Genomic DNA, 17,053 nt, shown 5'->3' with positions numbered 1-17,053 from the left:
TCCTACATTTCCCTGATCCAGCCTCACAGAAACTCCTACTTCTCTGTCCCCACCCCCTGCCATCTCCCTTACACCTCTTGGTCCATGCTCACCTGAGCTGACTCTGCCCCCTCCCTCCCCATCGCTCTGCACCCGCTCTACAACCCTCTGCATCATCTGCACCTGCACTGAACTCTCCTAACATTTCTTCCCCATCCCCTCCATTCCCTTCAGCTATCTGGTCCAGCTCTTCATAAACTGACCCCAGCCCCCTCACCATCCACATTCCCCCACCCCCTTGCAGCTCTCTTTTCTGCCTCCACATGAAGCAGTCCCAGCTGCCTTTCTGTCCCCATATTCTTGACCCCCACATGACTCTCTGTTCTAGTCCCGCACCCACTGATCTGTGCTGCTCCCTCTGTCCCCATCCCTTCCACTGAGCAATGGCAAACCTATTTTAAGGTGGCTGTCAGGCACCAATATGATGAGTACTTTATGCTTGTTTTTCTCCTTTGAGGATAACATGTTACTTATCACTCTCCCTTCCCCCAGTATTCCTACTCTATCTCATTTATGAGAACATTAAGGAGGAGGAGATAAGAATGTTTCCAGGGTGACAGCAGTAAAATGGAAAGTAGGGCCCAGTCTTCTCACTCCTTTCCAATAGTGTATGTCTTTTATCAGATCATATGCCTCTTATTAGAAAATAGCAATACGACAAAGGTCAAACCCTTCTGGTAAATGCTGTCAACTCGGCTTTGGGGGACAGTAAACATAAAAGCTTCACGGTTCCACATCTAACAACAAAGCTATGTGACAATCACACCAAAGAAATGAGATAGAGAACAAACACTTCTGAAATGCCTTCTTGGCCCTATGTGTGAGTCTGCCTTGGGTCCTCAGTGACTCTGACTTAAGCACAACTCTTCTCCCTGCTATGCAGACAAGGAACCCAAGGCACTTGGAGAAGGAACTTATCCCCAGTTACCCAGCCAGGAAGTGGTGGAGCCCATGAGGGAACCCAGATCTGAGGCTACTCTGGGCTCTCCTACCACACCCCAGTGTTTCTCAGGGAATGATCCCTCTGCAGGAGACCTATCTGGAGGGTGCCCAAGTCCTTCAGGATGCCAGTGTCCAGGGATGAGGCCCAGGGTCATGCCTCTTTGCCTGCTCCCTCTGTGGGGGGTACCACTTGAAATAAAGGAAATCCAAGTAAAGTTAAATTTCGGATCAACAATGGATAAATAACAAAAAGTCCAAATGAGATATACTTGTACTAAAAAATGATCTGAAATTCAAATTGACTGAGGTGTTCTCTTTGCATTCTAAATCAGGCAACCCCATCCTGGGATTAGGATGCCCCCAGAAGTTTGAAACCTATTCTCTCCATCTCCAGGTTTTCCATTTCCCCTTGGCCTTTCTTGTTCCCCACCCTCAGCCTGGGGCAGAGACTTTAATTTTATCTGCCAGGGCTTCTCTTATAGGTCTTCCCGTGTAGGGCCAAGAGGGGGCTGGACAAGGTCACTCAGCCCAACCTAACACTGAGTTCTGAGACACTGACCAGAGGTTGGCTGAATTCAACCTACTGTCATAGTAACTTGCCTTTCCCCAATTTGTCAAAGCACGAATTACCAATAGGACTCTCAGCTTTACACTTTGCCCAAACTATTTTTAAGGCAGCATTTAGGTGTAGGTAAAATGGAAATTCTTCTAGTTTTAACCCTGACAGATTCGCAAGGCAAGAAACAATTCAAGTCAATAGTAAAGGATGATTTCATTTTCAGTCCATGGGCTGGGAAGGAGTTGGGGATCTACCAGCCTGCCTTCAACACTGGTTTAGAAGATGAACTCATAATCAAGGCCAAGGAACTCATCCTTAGAGAACAAAAGTTTAAAATAAGAAAGGCTTTAAGACAAAACAAATAGCACAAACACACATCCAAACGCACGTGAGTAAGTTCACTGGGTTTTATAAAAGAGAAAGCTACACTCGGGTGTCAGTTATAACCAGAAACATCAAAGAGATGCCCCCTGCTTCTGGTGGCATGAGTACAACATGTGCTTGTCTAACAAGTCGTTCTGTGGTGGCATCAATGTGGAAATGCATGACAAGAGTGAGGTGCTACAGGCAGAAATGCAGGTGGGTGAAAGCTTTAAGTCACTTTTCGCCACCCTGGTGTGCTCTTGTTTTGCTCTGGGGAACTAAAGCAATCAGAAGGTCACCTTACAAAGAACTTAAATGTCAAAGAACACTTTCAAATACCCAAAAGAGATTCAAGATTGTTATTAAAGTTATGCAGGGAGGTCAGTAGGAGAAAATAGTTTATGTTCTCAAAACCCAGGTTTCACACAATATGGAAAGAAGAGACTGATCTTAGTAAAGGCTGGTCTTTTTCATGATGCGCAGGAACTCCTGCTCATTGACTTCTCCATCTCCATCTCGATCAGCCTCATCGATCATTTCCTGCAGGATAATAAAGATTCAGCTCAGATTAATTCATAAATGAAACTAAAATATGACTGAGCAATAGGTCTTTATAATGTTACATGAATAGACAGTTGTGGTCCACCCAATGCAAATATGCACTTTTTATAACAGCTTGGTTCCCAAAAAGCTACTTAAAAATCAGGCAATACTTTGTCACACATATCATCTAGAAGGCAACTTGAAGATAGTCCTGACCAGGGGAATTCCTAAAGCCTAAAATAGTAAGTAAAATTGTACATGTGTGCATTTTTCTGGGAGCAGGGCCCATAGGTCTGTCACTCTATCAAAGGAGAAATTAAGTGGTCAACAGAGGTTCTCTTGTCCCTCTTTTTCCCTTCACAGTGGGGCTCACATCACAGAAAATGCAACTCAGAAAAGTCACACAGGGGCTCCAAGCAGGAACTGAGCTCTGGTCTGATGCCTTACAAACCTGCAGCTCCTCATCAGTGAGGTTCTCACCCAACTCCTTGGCCACGCGCTTCAGATTTTTGAATGATATCTTTCCAGTTTCATCATCATCAAAGAGCTTGAAAGCTTTCAGAATTTCTTCTTTGGTATCTTTCTCAGACTTAACAAGTAAAAGAGAAAACACAGGAGCAATTATTCGTGCAGCAGCCCCACTAGCACCGAACCCCTCTACATGGTCTTGATGTTGGCCTTCATGACATAAGTCCTAGCTCACAGGAAATCAAACATCATCCAGGGTAGAAGAGGACAAACTCGGTGACATTATTATAAACACAGAGGCTGAAAAGGAAATATAAAGGATTAACTTAAAACATTCTTTCTGTACAAACCAAATAAAAATAGGAGTAGAGGGTAAAGTTAAAGCTAGGGGAAATACACTGCTTAAGGTGGTGGAAGAGGGATCCTCTTGGAGGGGGTAGGGAGTTGCAAGGAGGAAAGAGAGGGCTATTTAACTTGTTATAGGATCACAGAGAGTTATTGGGATCCCAAGTACTCTAAAAGAGGAAGAGAGGATAATCCCCAGGAACTCAAACTCCAGAAATTCCTGAAAGGTAGGTAAAGATAGAGAGAACCCCTCTAAGAAGAGCAATTTGGGAACCAACCCTCAATGTGGGATGGCTTTACTAGATAGTTACAGAATGTTAAGCTTCCTTATCTCTTAAATTGGTACACACAAAAAAACATAAGTATGATTAGATGTTTTCAAAGCAACAGAATTACCAGAGTAGGAATAGACCCATAACCTGAGACACACATGGAGTTACTTTTCCACAGGCCAGTCGAGCATAGATGAGCCACACAAAAGAGGAACCAGAAAGCCAAAGAAAGAGCAACGGCCCAAGGGGAACATAAATATACATCCTAGATGGGATGACATGCAGGGGCGTCAGGTGGATTGTTCAGGTGACATAGTCTTTCTTGACCCTCTGGATCCTTTAAAACGGTGACACCTGAGGGACTAGACAATGGGTGACTTCAACCTTCAAAGTGCTGAAAGGCCAAATTCCCAGTGCAGTGAAAAACACAGCTGTTGAAGTAACCTGCCCTCAGGCTAAAGATTCCCAGAATAACAAATGAGAGAGAAAAGAATTTTGACCTTTAATGTATAGGCATTTCATCTCGTCAGGCAGTGCAATATTGCTGTGTTTACAGGTTTTACTGCTTCTGGTTATCACATTGACTTATCATTTGGAGAAAAATAATCACAAGAGTGACGGCGGTAGTACTTTTATGAATTTGCAGAGGGTAAACTGACTTTTCCTGTGATTCTGTGGCCTTGAAGAAAGCCAAGTGAACCTAAGCATCGAATTGTGAGTCATAAATACCATCCTTTTTCAGCTAAACCCTCCAGTTTGTATTAACTTTTCTTCAGTGAGGCATTTTTATATCTAGATTCAAATTTATTCACCATTATGGGTGGAAAATATGCTAGTTATCCTAGCTAACTTACCATTTTCTGAGTCATCACAGTCAAAAAGTCACTAAAATTCATTTTTCCTGTACCTTCCTTATCGATTTCGCTTATCATTTTCTTGATCTCTTCTTTCTTCGGTTCAAAGCCCAGTGCCCTCATTGCCACCTACAATGAAAACAGGATCATCTCAATATGCACATCCAAACCTAGTAGGAGCAAAAATGACAGCATTCAGAACATTAAGCCAGCATCTGACACAATCATGTTAAAATGACTGGGAAACACTATAACATTACACAGATTGATATTTGTGCTCAATTTTATTTTATAGCACTTGAGGTAAATAAAGACAGGAAAACAGAGTACTGTACACCATCCACTGTTACTTTTTGCAGGGAGAAGAGCGCAAAAGGGGTAGAGCAGTGATGGGGAAGAATTAAAAGAAGTAGAGGAAAGGCAAGGCAGCAGAGTGGGAATGTAAATGGCTTGCCTTAAGTTCCTTAACATCTATGGTCCCAGTTCCATCAGCATCAAAGAGATCAAAAGCTTCCCGGATTTCCTGTTTCTGCTCTTCAGTAAGCTCTGGCTTAGGACTCATCCTTTTTCGCTGGGCAGATGATGCCATGCTTGCCTTTTTAAAGTTAGAGGCCTTTAGATATTTCACAAACACAGAAGCACAATATTATGTAATACAATCCATATTTTACATAAAATAGTTACAAAGTATTTTAAAAATATTTACACCAAGCAATTCCAAAGCTTTGCTTAACAGGGAAGAGTTAATGCTTTGCTGGAAAGAACAATGAATCTTTTCATGCACCTCTATCCCTTCCTCTTCTTTCCTATTGTTTCTAGAAGCAAGGAGACCCCTTGTTCCTTTGGACATCTCTTATTGAAAATCATCCCCAAAGAGATCTAGCCAAGGAGCTGACTGTGGATAACTATACAGATAATCAGCTGTCCTTGAATTTGGGGATCCTAATGCTAGAAATATCCTTATAACACCCGGTCGCAGGACTCAGCTTCCCTCTATGTACTCTGACTTTTTCTACATTTGGCCAAATATTACTACGTAGCTAAGGTGTATACTCTGCTAATACCGAATAATAAAACTCAATCCACTCGACACATCTGTGCCTCTTTCAAGAAGCTCAAAACCTCTCCCGAATGTCCCTGTACTTACTTAGAATGCACGTTAACAATCAAACATAATAAATCTCCCCCCGGTTCTGTGGGTAAACTTTGGTAGAACAAGGCGGCCAGCGGCTCAGGGTCTGAAGGATTAGCGCATGCGGGTAAGTTTTCTTTGAGCAAGGGCGGTCACCGAGGGGGCTGGCAGGCGGAGACCAGGAGAACCCGAAGAATGGGTGGGCGCAGACTGGGTGAAGGGGAGGCAGCGGAGAATCACAGGCCCAGCTGGGCGGCCGGCGTCTCTACCCTACTCTTCCGGGAAAGAGCTCAGAGGAAGTAGGGTCACTCCAAAGCCGAGAATGGCGCAAGAGAGCTGGCAGGGCCCGAAGAGGCCTGGAAAGAACTCAGCCTCTGGGCATAGGGCACCAAAGAGCGGCCCCCACTCACCATTGCCGATGGACTCCGCTGCCCGTTGTTACGGCAACCGACGAACACACTGACTCTGCGCCGTTCCCACCGCCCCCCGCGCGCGGCGCCGCTCCCCATTGGCGTAGGGCTGTGGTGGGTGGGGCTAACCGGACAAAGGCCAGGCCCAGGGCTCGGGGGCTGTGTACTCACAGCCGAAACCTGATTTTATTGGGCAGGATCGTGTTATGAGCGCTGATTGGCTGAGCTAGCGCCGAGCTGAGCCAATCCTCTTGGCGGAGGCGTCTCGGCAGATCCTCTGCTCATGCGGGCGGGGAGAAAAGCGTGGCCGCTGGGGTCGGAGGTCTTTGGGTGCAAGCTGAAGGTGCTCTGAGGCTGGCCAGGGGATCACCTACGGACGGGTAAGGGTCACGTCCTCACCCTTGGAGGCTGCCTTCTATCGGCTACTGAGCGGGAGGGTAGGGGGCTGGGTGGGGCCTTCCGGTCCGGGACTTTGTGAATTAGGGCCAGAGGGGCCGGAGAAGACCGTGACCTTGTGTGTTAGAGCGGAGACTGTACCCAAAGGGCAACTGAAACCCAGAGAAGGGAATGGGAATGTCACAGAGGTTTGGACGACTGGGACTTAGAAACCAAATCCAGCTGAGACTCTTTGAGGGTGTCCATTCTAGAGCACCGCCCCCTCCCCCGAACAGATTTTAAGAGAGGATCACTCCTCCTGACTAAAAGCAGCCCAGGAAGGTGAGATGGGGCTTGGGAACGGACTTTGAAGGAAGTGAAAGAGATATAAGCGAGCATGAGGGGAGAGGTCATCAAAATATATTCTTTTTGACACCCAAACACTCAGGCCGAGACACGGTCGTGAGCAAAGGCACACAAGAGTTTTGGAAGTGTGAGGAGTGATTGGAGACTTTTTTTTAATTTATTTTTTAAATTTAAATTTTAATTTTAAATTTATTTGTTGTTGTTGTTGTTTAATCATGATAAGTTTAGTCTTTACTCCCCATCACCTATGTAACTCATCCCCTCGCCTACTTTCCCTTCTGGTGACAGTTAGTGTGTTCTCTATAGTTAATTTTTCTTCGTATGCCTCTCTCTCTCTTTTTTGTTCCTTTGCTCGTTTCTTTTGTTTCTTAAATTACACACATAAGTGAAATCATATGGTATTTGTCTTTCCCTCATTTATTTCGCTTAGCAGAATATTCTCTAGCTCCATCCATGTCATTGCAAATGACAAGATTTCATTCTTTTTGATGGTTGAGTAATATTCCATTGTGTATATATGCCACATCTTCTTTATCCATTCATCTGTCGATGAACACTTGGACCATTTCCGTATCTTGCCTATCGTAAATAATGCTGCCATAAACATCAGTGTGCATGTATTCCTTTGAGTTTTTATTTTTGTTCTTTGGGTAAATACCCAGTAGTGAAATTACTGGATCATAGGGTAGTTCTATTTTTAATTTTTTGAGGAACCTCCATACTGTTTTCCAGAGTGGCTCCATCAGTTTACATTCCCACCAACAGTTCAAGAGGGTTCCCCTTTCTCCACATGCTCACCAATACTTGTTGTTACCTGTGTTGTTGATTTTAGCCATTCTGGCAGCTGAGGTGATATTGTAGTTTTGATTTGCATTCCCGATGCTGAGTGATGTTGAGCATATTTTCATGTGTCTGTTGGCCATCTGGATGTCTTCTTTAGAGAAATGTCTGTTCATGTCTTCGGCCCACTTTTTAATTAGATTATTTGTTTTTTGGAGGTTGAGTTGTATCAGTTCCTTATATATTTGGATACGAGCCCTTTATCAGATATGTCATTTGCAAATATCTTCTCCCATTCAATAAGTTACCTTTTAGTTTTGTTGATTGTTTCCTTTGCTGGTCAGATCCTTTTTATTTTGGTGTAGTCCTAATAGTTTATTTTTGCTTTTATTTCCCTTGCCTCAGGAGACATATCCAGAAAAATGTTGTTATAGGCGATGTCAGAAAGATCATTGCCTGTGCTCTCTTCAAGGATTTTTAGGGTTTCAGGTCTCATATTTACGTTTTTAATCCAAATTTCTAGTTTATTTTACTGTATGGTGAGTGGTCCAGTTTCGTTCTTCTGCATGTGGCTGTCCAGTGTTCCGAACACCATTTGTTGAAGAGACTGTCTTTTTCCCATTGGATATCCTTTCCTGCTTTGTCGAAAATTAATTGACCACATAGTTGTGGGTTTATTTCTGGGTTTTCTATTCTGTTTTATGGAGCTATGCGGTCTATTTTAATGCCAGTACCATACTGTTTTAATTACTACCTCTTTGTAATATAATTTGAAATCTGGGATTACGATACCTCCAGTTTTGTTTTTCTTTTTCAAAATTGCTCTGGCTATTCGAGGTCTTTCATGGTTCCATGCAAATTTTAGAATTGTTTGTTCTAGTTCTGTGAAAAATGCTGTTGGTACTCTGACAGGGATTGCATTAAATGTGTAGATTGCTTTTGGGTAGTGTGGACATTTTAACAGTATTTGTTCTTTCCGCCCATCAGAATGGAATGTCTTTCCATTGTTTGTGTCATCTTGAATTTCTTTCATCACTTTTTATAGTTTTCAGAGTACAGGTCTTTCACCTTTTTGGTTAAGTATCTTCCTAGATATTGTATTGTGTTGGTGCAGTTGTAAATGGGATTGTTTTATTAATTTCACTTTCTGCTGTTTCATTATTACTGTATAAGAATGCAACAGATTTCTGTACATTGATATTTTATCCTGTGACTTTACTGAATTCATTTATGAGTTCTCATTTTTTGGTGGAGTTTTTAGGGTTTTCTATATATAGTATGTCATCTGCAAATAGTGAGAGTTTCACTTCTTCCTTACCAGTTTGGATGCCTTTTATTTCTTTATGTTGTCTAATTGCTGTGGCAGGACTTTTAGTAGTATGTTGAATAAACTGGCGAGAGTGGGCATCCTTGTCTTCTTGTTTCTGACCTTAGGGGAAAAGCTCTCAGGTTTTCCCCATTGAGTGTGATGTTAGCCATGGCTTTTCCATATAAGGCCCTTATTATATTGAGGCATGTTTCCTCTAGACCCACTTTGTTGAGGGTTTTTATCATGAATGGGTGTTGTACTTTGTCAAATGCTTTTTCTGCATCTATTGAAATAATCATATGATTTTTATCCTTTCTCTTATACATGTGATATATCATGTTGATTGATTTGCAAACATGGACTCATGCTTGCATCCCAGGAATAAATCCCACTTGATCATAGTGTATGATTTTTTTTATTGTTCGATTTGGTTTGCTAAGGTTTTTTTTTTTTTTTAAAGATTTTATTTATTTGACAGAGATAGAGACGGCCAGCGAGAAAGGGAACACAAGCAGGGGGAGTGGGAGAGGAAGAAGCAGGCTCATAGCGGAAGAGCCTGATGTGGGGCTCGATCCCAGATCGCCGGGATCACGCCCTGAGCCGAAGGCAGACGCTTAACCGCTGTGCCACCCAGGCGCCCCATGGTTTGCTAAGGTTTTATTTAGGATTTTTTGCATCTATATTCGTGAGAGATATTGGCCTGTGGTTCTCTTTTTCTGTGGTGTCTTTATCGGGTTTTGGTATCAGGGTGATACTGACCTCATAGAAGAAATTTGGAAGTTTTCCTTCCTCTTGTATTTTTTGGAATAACTTGAGAAGAACAGGTGGAATTTACCTATGAAGCTGTCTGGTCCTGGACTTTTGCTTTCTGGGAGTTTTTAAATTGCCGATTCAATTTCGTTCCTGGTAATTGGTCTGTTCCAATTTTCTAATTCTTCCTGCTTAGTTTCGGTAGGTTATATATTTCTAGGAATTTATCCATTTCTTCTGAGTTGTCCAATTTGTTGGCATATAGGTTTTCATAATATTCTGTTACAATTGTTTGTATTTCTCTGGTGTTGGTTGTTATTTCTCCTCTTTCATTAGTTATTTTGCTTTTTTGGGTCCTCTCTTTTTTTGATGAGTCTTGCCAGAGGTTTATCAGTTTTATTGATCTTTTCAAAGAACCAGCTTCTGGTTTCATGCATGCTTGGAGAATGACAAGGGGGGTGTGCAAGGGTATGGGCTGAAGCAGTGGAGCTGGAGCTCCAGGATCTGCCCTTTGCAGCTAACCCAGTGTAAGAGGGTTCTGAGCCCTTACCTGCTTCCCCTTTGGGCATCGGGGCAGTATTTAGGGTGGCAGGGGACAGAATATGAGTTTCTCAGGCTGAGAAAGGCATGAAATATATTAGCATCCATTAAGTGAAAGTGTTGGCTGAATTTTTGCCCTTTTTTCCCTTCCTCTTTCAACATGAACCAGGTCCAAAACCATTCAGTCATATTTGACTCTTTTCCTGTCCCCTCCCCGTTAACTATCCTCCAAGTTCTATCAGTTCTCCCACTTAAATGCCATTCCTTTTCTCTTTTCCACCTCTGTTGCTCCTCTTCCAGTTCAGGCCTTTGTCAGCAGCCTCCCAAGTACTACAAGCCAGAGTTCTCACCATGGTCTGCAGGGCTGGCATGACATGCCCCTTCCTTTCACCAGGCTCACTCCAGCTGGGATACTAGGTTCCTTGCTGGGCCTCAAACATGCAGGCACACTCCTACCTCAGAACTTTTGCTTCAGCTGCTGCTTCTGCCTGCTTGTTGCACTTCTTTCCTCCCTCCAGGTCTTTGCTCCACTATCACCTTCTTGGGAAGCCACCTTAAACATCCTGTTCAGCACTGTAGCTCCCAACATGCTTGAGCCCCACATCTTGCTCTGCTGTTTTCCCATGGTACTTACTTATTTTGTTCCTTATTGCCCATCTACTAGAAGGTAAGCTCTAGAAGGGCAGGCATCTTTGTTCTGTTCACCGCCGGTACTCCAGTATCTGGAACAGTGAGGGGCATGCGTTAGGTGCTCAGTAAAACTTAGTTGAATGACTGGTGAATAATCTCCCTGTGCCTGCTTCTCGCCTGTCTAGTCTACCAGCTCCACCAGGTTTATCTTCCTGGTGACCAGCTTTGGTCAGGTCACCGTCCCCTGCTCTTAAACCTACAGAGTCTTCCTGTGACTACTGAGTGAAGTCCAGACTCAACCTGGCATCTGAGTCTCCTCCCCAGTTTTGCCTCTGCTAGTCCTTATACATCATGTCTCTCCACACCCTATTTTCCAGTCAGCGTGTGGGGTGGCAGCCTGACAGAGTAGAAAGAACAGTCACAAGTTCTGCCTTGGCTGTGTAACATCTGCGTGACTTTCGGCGAGTCAGTTGACCTCTCTGAGCCTGGGTTTCTCCTTTGTTGAATGAGGCCTAATTGGGTGCTTTTGGGATCTTAATGGTATAATATATTTAGATCTAAAAGGACTTGACATTTAGCAGCTTTTCGGGCAATATTATTTCTTTTCTTTGATTTGCTCTTTCCCCTACCTGGCATGCCCAAAGCCTTAGACTTGGGTAAAATCCCTTCTCCATGCTGCAGCCAGAGTGATGCTTCTGATCTTAACACTCACCCTGCTTACAACTTCCTGGGGCTCCCCCATCTCCTCTTAGTGTAACCCCTTAACGTGACACACAGCCCCTTCGTATTCTCAACTTTGCTCCCAATCTTGCTTCACACTCGTTGTGACACAACTTGTCACAGTTGCCAGAACATGCTGGCTCTGTGTCATCACTTTGTCCTTCCCATCCCTGGCCGTGGAATGTCTTTCGGGACATCCAACCCTGTGTTTGACTCACTCTTCCGTGGCCTTGAGAATTTGGCTCAGGGATCACCTTGGGCCAGCCTCCCTGCTCTGGGTTTACCTTCATCAGCGCTCAGAAGCGCTTCCACAGTTTCTGCTAAGTCCATCTCCCATACTACATGGTGGGCTCCCTGGAGGTTGGTGCTGTGCCCTATGCAGGTTCTGCTTAGCAGTGGCCAGCATTCAGTGAGTGAGCCGATATCTGAGTGCTCTTTTACAAGTTACCACTCTCCCTTTACCCTTGGGGCTTGTTTGAGGAACTCACCAAGGAGAGGGAAGATATTCCAGATGGAGGGAACAATATAAGGTAAAGTTTGCAGGCATGCTGATGGTTTTCTCAGGGGCCACCAGAAATTCAAAGCCAGGGCCTTTCTGTGTCCTAAAAATAGGCAAGCAGAGAGATGAATGACTGACAGAAACACCAGATACCTCAGATCTATGAAAGGACAAGATCGAGCTGATTTGAGTCCTTTGGGGAAGTGCATTTTGCCTTCATTCCTGTTTGTGTGTTCGTTTCTAGCACTGACTTCATGGAAGACAGCAGAAAGGGCCGCAATCACCCCCACACATCCTAACACGCCCCTCTGAATTGCTCTACATTTCATCTTTACAAAGAAGCTGATCTCCCATGTTTTCAAGGGAGAGAACACTTGTCTTTCTATCTGGTTGGAAATGGACGGACTGTCCCTTCCTTTTGCCTCCAGGACTTAGTTGTTGGGGACTTGCCCCAGCAGGAAGGAGGAGATTGGGTTCACTTGGTCTCTTCCTAGGAAGATTTTGCACATTGTGTGCAACTGTTATCACCATCCATCTCCAGAACTCTTCATCATGTAGAACTGAAACTATACCTACCATACACTAACTCCCCAGTTCCCTCCTCCTCCCAGCCCCTGGCACCCACCATTCTACTTTCTATGTGTATGAATTTGACTACTATAAATACTTCATAGAGGTAGAATCATATAGTATTTGTCCTTTTGTGACTGGCTGATTTCATTTAGCATACTGTCTTCAAGGTTCATCCATGTTGTTGCATATTATAGAATTTCCTTCCTTTTTAAGGCTAAATAGTATTCCAGTGCGTGGTTAGACCACATTTCCTTTATCCTTTCATCTGTCTGTGTATATTTAGGATGTTTGCATCTTGGCCATTGTGAATAGTGCTGTAATGAGCATAAGAGGGCTAATGTCTATCTCTTCGAGATCCTGGTTTCAATTCTTTTGGATATATATCCAGGAGTAGAATTACTGTATCATATGGTAGTTCTATTTTTAATTTTTTGAGGATCTTTTATACCGTTTTCCATAGGAGCAGTACCATTTTATATTCCATCCGACACTGCAAGGCTTCCAGTTTCTCCACATGCTCACCCACACTTACTTTTTGACTTTTTGATAATAGCCATCCTGACAGGAGTGAAGTGATATCTCATTGTGGTTTTGATTTGCATTTCCCTAATTGAGCATTTTTTCATGTACCTGTCTTTGGAGAAATGTCTGTTCAAGTCCTTATCCCATGTTTTAAAAACCCTTATTAGATACATGGTTTGCAGATGTTTTGTTCCATTCCATAGTTGCCAGAATTTCCTTCCTTTTTAAGGCAGAATGATACTGCATTTTGTTTATCTATTCATCCATTGGTGGACGCTTGGGTTACTTATACCTTTTAGCTATTGTGAATAGTGGTGTCAGTGAACAGGGGTGTACGAATATCTGTTCAAATTCCTGCTTTCGGTTTTTTGGGCTATATACCCAGACATGGAATTCCTTGATCCTGTGGTGATTCTATGTTTCATTTTTTTGAGGAACTTCATGCTGTCTCTCACAGTCCCAGCAGCAGTGCACAAGAGTTCCAGTTTTTCCACAGCTTTGTCAACACTTGTCATTTTATGTTTTCTGAGTTTCTTTGGATAATAGCCGTTCTAATGGGTGTGAGGTGCTATCTTGTTGTGGTTTCAATTTGCATTTCCCTCATGATGAGTGATGTTGAGCACGTTTTCATGTGTCTGTTGGCCATCTGTAAAGTATATCTTTTTTGAAGAAATGTCTATTCAATCAAAGCTATTCTTGGTGTTCATTTTAATTGGAGTGTATGTCATATGGGGGATTTAGGTTGGGTGAGGGGGTTACTAGTAGAATCTGACTCATTTCCTGAGGTAGTCTTGGGTACCCTAGTCCCTAGAAACAACTAAAGTATCACGAACATTCTGAACTGGCTCATAGTAATTACAACTTCAAAATAATTTGTATATAATTTGAGACAAAGGAGATTTGATTTTGTTTTTGTTTCTACAGGAGGCTGGTTTGCTGAGGATTGAGAGAGCACTGTTTGAACGGTATGGATCATGGCAGCAAAATGGGTTTCTTCTTTCACCTCCCAGATCTTCCCCTAGAGAACAAGTGGGGAATAGGCTTAAAGGCTTTTTGCTTTTCTAGAAGTACAGGGGGCTATGGAATTGGCAGCTGTGCTATTTGGATTTCAGAACTGCAAAGAATATTTGTTTTGATTTCCTATGGCTGCTGTAACAACCAACCACAAACGTGGAGGCTTAAAACAGGAGAAATGTTTTCTCTCCCAGTTCTGGAGGCCAGAAATGTGAAATGAAGTGTTTACAGAGCCATGCTCCCTCTGAAGGCACTAAGGCAGGAAACTTCCTTGCCTCTTCCAGCTTCTCATGGCTCCAGGTGTTCATTGGCTCATGGCCACATCACTCCAAATGCTATCTGCCCTCTCATTTCTTCATGCTTCTTCAAGTATCTGGAAACAGAGTAAGAAACCAGCAGTGGGTATTTGTGAGTATAGCACTGCCAAAATATCATAAACCCGTTGGCCCTCAGTGAAACTCCTGCATTTTAGATGGGTGTCTGTGTGGTAGAGAGCAGAAGGTGGTCTGCATGAGTGTGTACTCATGAGTCCAGTGGATATGTGAGTGCCCACTTTGTACCAGGCCCTGCACTTCACGCCAAAATACAGTGGTGAACAAGACAGACGGAATTCTGAGAGCTGTTTGCTAAGCCTTGGTGCAAGTACCCAAAAGTGCCCAAATCCTCATTCCCCATCTGATACACATTGAGCCAAATGAGTTAAAGCTCACCAATCACATCTGTTTAGAGTGAACAGGTGACAGAGCCTCTTGCCAACATAAAGAGGGTTATGAAATAGAGGGATGGGATAGGCATAGAAGTACAGGTCAGCTTTGCTTATTCATAATATGTATCTGAAAAGGTCATGAAAAGTGAATTTTGAAATACATTTTCCTGATAACTTCCATTATGTTTTCAGAGATATGTTTCCCTAAAACGGTCCCCATGGGACCTAGAGGTTCGTAATATCCATTTCAAGGCCTTTTCATCCACCCACAAAATCATTTCCTACAAGGACAGTGTGTGTGTGTGTGTGTGTGTGTGTGTGTAACTACAGGTGTGGAATTGGATTGGAGCAGTCATGGTGTTAGAGACCCAATCATGGCTGCCTGGCAACCATCTTCTCACCAATGAGTGTTCTCTGAGTCTAGCTTTTTGCAAGCAGTTAGACTGTTTTCTTTGTCACAGATTTCACCATCTCCAGATGCTACAAGATCCATGACTTAAGTACATTGACCACTATGAAGAAAACAGATGTAAGACCAAATACATCTCACCCAAAATTGAACGCTGCTCTTTGCAAGTCAGTATTATGGGTGAATGAAGAGAGGAGCATATCCTAAGGGCTGTCACAAAAGCTTCTCTTATAAACTACTCTTCTGTTTGGCGTTGTGTGTCTTTGTCAGCCGATAGACTTCACTGTCTCCCAGTTGTGAAGTGCTAGGTGCCCACCATACTGGGATCACTTCCTGAGGGCTTCTGATGGCCCCAGACACTGAGTTCTTCCATACATAGTTAGGGTGGCTTTAATTTCACCAAGAAGAAGAGCTCTGTCTCCTATTACACTCTTCCACTCCCAGCAGCCCCTGCCCTAGCATCGTGGGGATGAGCACTTAGTCCATTTAGGGGAAACTCGGTTGCAGCAAAGAGACAGGACTTGAGCAGATTTACTTAGTTTGTGGTAGGGCTGGCACCAGAACCTGGAAATTCCCAGGTCTGTGCATTTTCCCAGCGTACTACCACAGTGTAATGATAACACAGAGAAACAGGACAATGGAGCATGTGAGTGCCATGAAAAAGCTACAGTGCCATAGATGTTCCTTTTGTTGTAAATGACGAATGAGATCATTTAACTCGCTTTCCACTCTGCCTCTAATCCAAGTGTATGGTGAGTTATGGGCCCCGTTGTGCCCTTGCGTCAGAGAGAAGCTTGTTACAGGAGTGTTAAGTGGAGGGCTTCATTTAACAGCTATAGCTGTAGTTCAGCTCTTTGTGAAAACTCCACAGGAATGGCATCCACACAAAAACACAAACACCTAAAAGATGTTTCAGTTTATATAACACAAATGTCTGTCTCTAAATATGTCTTTATGAAGAGAAAACTTCATCGCAAGCATAACCATATTTGGAGCTGAAATGGAAAAAGCATTTGATGAGCCAATGAGAGACCAGGTCACACGGACACATTTGACAGAAGACATTCCAGATGTGAGTACTGACACAAAAAATGTTAACCAAAACAGATAAGGGGAAAGTCAAGCACACATACACCAGCAAGCCATTGATACTAGCTATTGGTCAAAAATTGCATTTGGTACGTTTATTATATTAATCAATGATGACTTTTTATGTAAGATACATGTATTTCTGCGATTCCAGCTGGGCCCAGCTTGGGGGTCCTTTGCTGATCTCATCTGGGCTCACCCACACACCTGCAGTCATGGGGACCCCCTGAGGTGTGTGTTCCACACAGCCTCACTCACATGCCTGGCAGTAACTGCTGGCTGTCAGCTGGGTGCCTCAGTTTGCCTTCGTGTGGCCTCCAGCAGGCTAGACTAGGCTTGGTAGAAGGCTTCCCCAGCAAGGACTCCTAAGATCTTGTGTTGCAGGTGTCAGAAAGGATTTTAAGGAATTGTCAGGCCCCCTGGACGTTCTTTGTGTAGATCTGCAAATGTTGGGTTTGATTCTTTGATTCACTTTTAATGAATGCTAACACTTCAGAAATGAAATCACACCAAGGTAAAATGTGTTTATATCAAATGTTAATAAATTATAGATGCCCAGGAGGTTTTCTGGACCACCAGATCATCCTGGTCTTTGTGTGTAGCTCAGAATAAAGCCTCTAATGTGCCTTTGTAGTTAAAGGTTAATGTGAGAGTCTAGTTGCCAAAAAAAAATGTAGATTTCAGTGGTTGTATCAATGGTGTTCCTTCTCATTGGTTGACTTTATAAGAAGTATAAGTTATAAATTTAAACTACTAAAATGAAAAGAACACTTTTGTCTTACCTTATGATATGTTCTGTGTAAGACTTCTCTGAAAAGAGACCCACTGCTAGAGACAAAGGAAA

The 17,053-nt window shown here is 43.2% G+C and overlaps 2 protein-coding genes across 7 annotated transcripts in view; one reads left to right on the top strand and one right to left on the bottom strand.

The window, feature by feature from the left end:
• Positions 1-1,932: 1,932 nt before the first annotated feature.
• On the bottom strand, positions 1,933-6,033 carry CETN2 (centrin 2). Of its 2 annotated transcripts, none has more exons than XM_026487509.4 (5): positions 5,928-6,033; positions 4,840-4,998; positions 4,386-4,514; positions 2,898-3,035; positions 1,933-2,443 (listed from the first exon to the last, which is right to left on the bottom strand). In XM_026487509.4, exons 1-5 carry the CDS (start codon positions 6,024-6,026, stop codon positions 2,354-2,356), a joined length of 615 nt encoding a protein of 204 aa, XP_026343294.3. In that variant the 5' UTR covers positions 6,027-6,033; the 3' UTR covers positions 1,933-2,353. The 2 variants fall into 2 exon arrangements, with proteins under 2 accessions (XP_026343294.3, XP_026343295.3); XM_026487510.4 differs by having other exon boundaries at positions 4,840-4,980.
• Positions 6,034-6,171: 138 nt separating this feature from the next.
• Positions 6,172-17,053, top strand: part of NSDHL (NAD(P) dependent steroid dehydrogenase-like) — a 31,084-nt gene continuing 20,202 nt past the window's right edge. Inside the window, exons 1-5 of one of the 5 annotated variants that reach the window (XM_026487503.4) lie at positions 6,172-6,307; positions 13,916-13,956; positions 14,290-14,389; positions 15,173-15,287; positions 16,081-16,192. In XM_026487503.4, the coding sequence (XP_026343288.1) occupies positions 14,296-14,389; positions 15,173-15,287; positions 16,081-16,192 (321 nt within the window). In that variant the 5' untranslated portion in view covers positions 6,172-6,307; positions 13,916-13,956; positions 14,290-14,295. Of the gene's footprint in view, positions 6,308-13,915; positions 13,957-14,289; positions 14,414-15,172; positions 15,288-16,080; positions 16,193-17,053 lie in introns of all 5 variants that reach the window. The other 4 variants (XM_044379881.3, XM_026487506.4, XM_026487508.4 and 1 more) reach the window with 4 other exon arrangements.

The sequence above is a fragment of the Ursus arctos genome, chromosome X (genome assembly GCF_023065955.2).
Source record: "Ursus arctos isolate Adak ecotype North America chromosome X, UrsArc2.0, whole genome shotgun sequence".
Lineage (NCBI taxonomy): Eukaryota > Metazoa > Chordata > Mammalia > Carnivora > Ursidae > Ursus > Ursus arctos.
The sequence above is the reverse complement of the archived record's forward strand: the minus strand, read 5'-3'. Positions and strand labels throughout refer to the sequence as shown.

Excerpts from the sequence above, each read along its gene's own strand:
- CETN2 (XM_026487509.4), bottom strand. The coding sequence starts at position 6,026 with ATGGGGAGCGGCGCCGCGCGCGGGGGGCGGTGGGAACGGCGCAGAGTC. Across the intron at positions 4,999-5,927 it reads AGCGGAGTCCATCGGCAATG|GCCTCTAACTTTAAAAAGGC; the intron begins GTGAGTGGGGGC and ends AAATATCTAAAG. Across the intron at positions 4,515-4,839 it reads TAGATGTTAAGGAACTTAAG|GTGGCAATGAGGGCACTGGG; the intron begins GCAAGCCATTTA and ends TTTTCATTGTAG.